The following is a 4058-nucleotide window of genomic DNA, read 5'->3' as shown; positions in this document are numbered from 1 at the left end:
GTATTAAAACCTTTATAGCTGTAGCTCAAAAGAATATATGATTTGTTCCACAATTGATGATTATTGATTTGATATCAATTATCCTCTATTTATAGGTTTTGCATGGGCTCCAACATATGAGGAGTTGTAGGTGCAACCCCTAATTTTAGGTTTTTTATCCCCAACCAAGCCAACTCTTTCCCAATCTCTCTTTGACATGGGAAAAATTGGATTTTTAGCCCTTCATCAAGACTATATCTCTATGTTACCAGAAACGCAAAACAAGAACGAAACAAGAAACGAGAACGATACCCGAAATCATAAACATTCAATGTTTTCACTGGTAAAATTGTAAAGAAACATTTATAAATAGTAATTTACTTTAAAAAATATGTAATTTTGTAGATACAAAAATTTAGCTAATTGATCAAACAAGGTCTGGCATGGAATATAGGAGATGGAAGACAAATGAGGATTGGCAGGGACCCATGGGTAGGATGTAATGAAAACCTTGTTTTATCCCCAGGTCTTCTCAGACATCTAGGAAGTAAGGGCATTTTCACTCTGAACCAGGTGGAAAAGACAGGCCACTCTACTATGTGGGGACAGGCCTGGAAAAACGATGAAGAGCTAGGAATAAACATCAGGTGGAAGAACGAATGGTGCTCATTCATCCAAGAGCTCAAACGCTCCAATGTCAGGCTTAAAAATGATCCAGACATGCTGATTTGGGCTCAGGGAGAATCAAGAGATTACACCCCAAAAGATGGATATAAATTCTTAATGTCAAAGAAAGGTTGGGGAGAACCAGAATGGTGGTCGAAACACATTTGGAAGTTAAAATGCCCAGCTAAGGCCAGGATCTTTTTTTGGTGTTTGCTAAAAAGAAAAGTTCCAACTTGGGATATTTTGCGAGCAAGGTATATGGTTGGGCCAGGGAGGTGTCCTTTGTGCAAGACAGAAGAGGAAACAATAAGTCACCTTTTTATATCTTGTTCAGAATCAAAAAAGATCTGGGGGGAGATAAGCAGATTACTAAGCATTAAGGCACAATGGGGGATCGAACCCATGGAAGAAGCTTGGGAAAGATGGTGGCAGAATTACCCTGAGGGGAATATGAGAAACCTCCCTCTCATTTTCTGTTGGGGGGTATGGATATCTAGGAATAAAAGTTTGTTTCAAGAAAAGGAAACCCCGGCCTCTGTTACTGTAATTAAATGTGCTGCTATTTACTCAGCTATCCCTATCCCTGAAGTTAGAAATCCCCGTGCTCATCACAAGCCTGTCATTATTCAGGAGGGCATCCCCTGGGCCTTTTTCGACGGAGTATCTCAAAATAACAGGGCTGGTGCAGGAATGTGCATTCATCTAAACTCTGATCACTCCCTAAAAGCATCTGTAGGTTTAGGTTCTGGCTCTAACAACTTTGCCGAGCTGTCCGCCTTGCGTCTTCTTCTCTGCTGGCTTCTTCAAAGAAACATCTTCACAATTCAGATCTTCGGAGACTCTCTGAATGCCATAAACTGGGTCAATGGGAATTCTATATGCCAAAATCAAATATTGAAGATCATTTTGGAAGAAATTCTATTATTAAAATCATCATTTAACAACTTTATCATATGTCATGTCTACAGAGATAAAAACGTTGAAGCAGACCAGCTTTCTAAGAAAGGTCTACAGCAAGCTATGGGAAGCTGGACAGTAGTCGAAGAAAGACAGGGGCAATCTCATTCTTCTGATCTGCCTCCTTTTGATCCTCTTCAGTGACAGCGGTTCTCTATTTCTTTTTGTTCTGCTCATGGTTTTCACTGTTTATATTTTTAGCATGTATTTTGTTTTTGGGAATTACAAACAGAAAACCTCTTATTATTTACTTAACAGTCTGATACAAAGAACTTACAGATATGTAAGGGGTTTTTTTCCTTCATTCGAAGGAGACCCTAATATAATTTTTGTCAAAGTATGATGACTCCTGAAGGGAGGAAGGTCAAATAGGTAAATTCTGAATTCTCAAACAGCAGTATATGATAAACTTTCAGTAGTCAGTCAGTCAAAAAAAGACTGAGAGCTTTTTGTGCCTATGAAGTGACCAAACAGCAGTCATATGAATCAACAGAAATGCTAAAAGCATATGCAATGTAACTTTTTATTTTCTTAATAAAAAGTTCGCTTTTTCTTCGGAAAAAAAAAAAAAAAAAAAAAAAAAAAAAAAAAAAAAATTAGCTAAACACTTCTATAAACTTTCATAGAATCAATCTCACAGATCCTAGCCCTTTAAAAATTTATTATATATGAGGTTGGAAGGTATGCATAGGGTGAAATATTTGACCAATTTTCTATATTTTATGTTCTTCCATTTTCAAAAAATCATTTCATGTTTTTCAAAGAGCTCTCATATTTTCCAAGGCCTTGTATGCCCAGAGATTCAACCACAAGTATGTAAAGGTCATGCAAGAGAGGGAAATATTGCATTAAATCCCTTAGGCCTTCAAAATGTTAGTGTGTTTTATTAGATCAAAGAAGGGGACTTTGTTTGGCTTCCTTTTGCACACCGCTTCACGATTATTATCTTTTATGATTTATGCACTACTACTACAGTTGGACCTTAAGACCCTACAATCATTGGGGTTTTGATATATCACCACTCTTGAATCCCAATTGATAAGATAAAGCCTAAAATTCAATTTTCTTGTTCCATAATATATTTTGGTATCATATAATTCTTGTCATATAAAATTTAAACTTGATCTTCAAAAAAAACACAGGCTCGTAGTGGCCATAGTGCTGGACAAAGAAATATGAAAAACAACAATTCCAAAATTTCATTTCCTGTAAGTTCTAGTTACTTGAACGATTCTCATAACATTATATCTAGAAATATAGAGGTGAAGGGCATATTAAAACAATCCACTGGAAATTTCTAGATGATGAATAAAGACATAAAATTTATGATGCAAGAAAACATTAAGATATGTGGGCTTTCAAGCTACAAAATAAAAACTAGCAGAAACAAAATGTAAACGTCAGAGCTCAAGGATCGAATCACGGAAAGATAAAATATGACTGCACAAATTGGTTGAACGATGCACCTGAGATATATCTTCACAAGAAAACGATGGCACTGAACCTAACTTGTTGGGGTTGTGAATCTGCTCGGCTCGGTTTTGATCTGTTCTTTTGCTGCGTCTGGGGAATGATAATTTGATCTCCTCTGCAGCTTAAATCCTTGATTAACCTTGAGAGCTATCACAAACATTAGTTTATTTTGCATGCACAATTTTTTTCAACAGAGAAAAAGACTTAGCATGTGCAGTTGTAGTGCTTGAAAAGGCAACTGGAGATTTAACTCCAGTTGGGAAAGGAAATCGAGAATGAAAGAGAAACAATTTGCAGTGTACGCTATAGGATTTAACTCCAGTTGGGAAAGGAAATCCAGAATGAAGGAGAAACGATTTGCACTTTGTTTCATGACCCGTTTCGCAAGAAACCAGTTTCTGGTGTGTCGTCTTGTTTCTAGAGCAGTTTTTGCCAGAAACGCCCCTCGTCCAGTTTATGGTAACATAGCTATATCCCAGGTGTGTCGTCTTGTTTCTAGAGCGGTTTTTGCCAGAAACGCCCCCTTCCAGGTTATGGTAACATAGTTATATCCTATGAGGTCAAATAGGTTATTTCGTCCTCCATTTTCCCATCAATTTGGAGAGGAAAGTGTTGGAGAATGTAACTTGTTTTGGTCTTCATAATTTGTACCATTATGTATTTTATGTAAAATGCAAAAAAAAAAAAAAAAATTAGACAAGCATGTTTTTCATGATTCTAGGTTTTTGAGTCAAGAGAGTTAAAGTCCTATTTGAACCTATTGTAAATAAAAAGGACTATATATATATATATATATATATTGGTCAAAAACCCCTTTAGGTGCCAAGTTGGCCTTGCCCCAATGGACATGTCTATTTGCACCCCTCTAAACTATATAAATAGAGGGAAGATGGAGCTCATTTGGACACACACAATTGGATGATTTTGGTTTGAAATATTGCAGAAAAGAAAAGGGAAAAAAAAAAAAGAGGAGGGTCTAAGTA

The 4058-nt window shown here is 36.5% G+C and overlaps 1 protein-coding gene across 1 annotated transcript; it reads left to right on the top strand.

Annotated features, from left to right (window-relative positions):
- Positions 1-576: 576 nt before the first annotated feature.
- On the top strand, positions 577-1746 carry LOC149142425 (uncharacterized). Its single transcript, XM_089451480.1, has one exon. It carries the CDS (start codon positions 577-579, stop codon positions 1744-1746), a length of 1170 nt encoding a protein of 389 aa, XP_089307606.1.
- The last annotated feature ends 2312 nt before the right edge of the window (positions 1747-4058 follow it).

Source organism: Pinus tabuliformis, chromosome X (assembly GCF_031772625.1).
Source record: "Pinus tabuliformis cultivar Carrire ecotype Pingquan chromosome X, CPIR1, whole genome shotgun sequence".
In the NCBI taxonomy this organism is placed as follows: domain Eukaryota; kingdom Viridiplantae; phylum Streptophyta; class Pinopsida; order Pinales; family Pinaceae; genus Pinus; species Pinus tabuliformis.
This window is presented reverse-complemented; position numbering and strand designations above follow the sequence as displayed.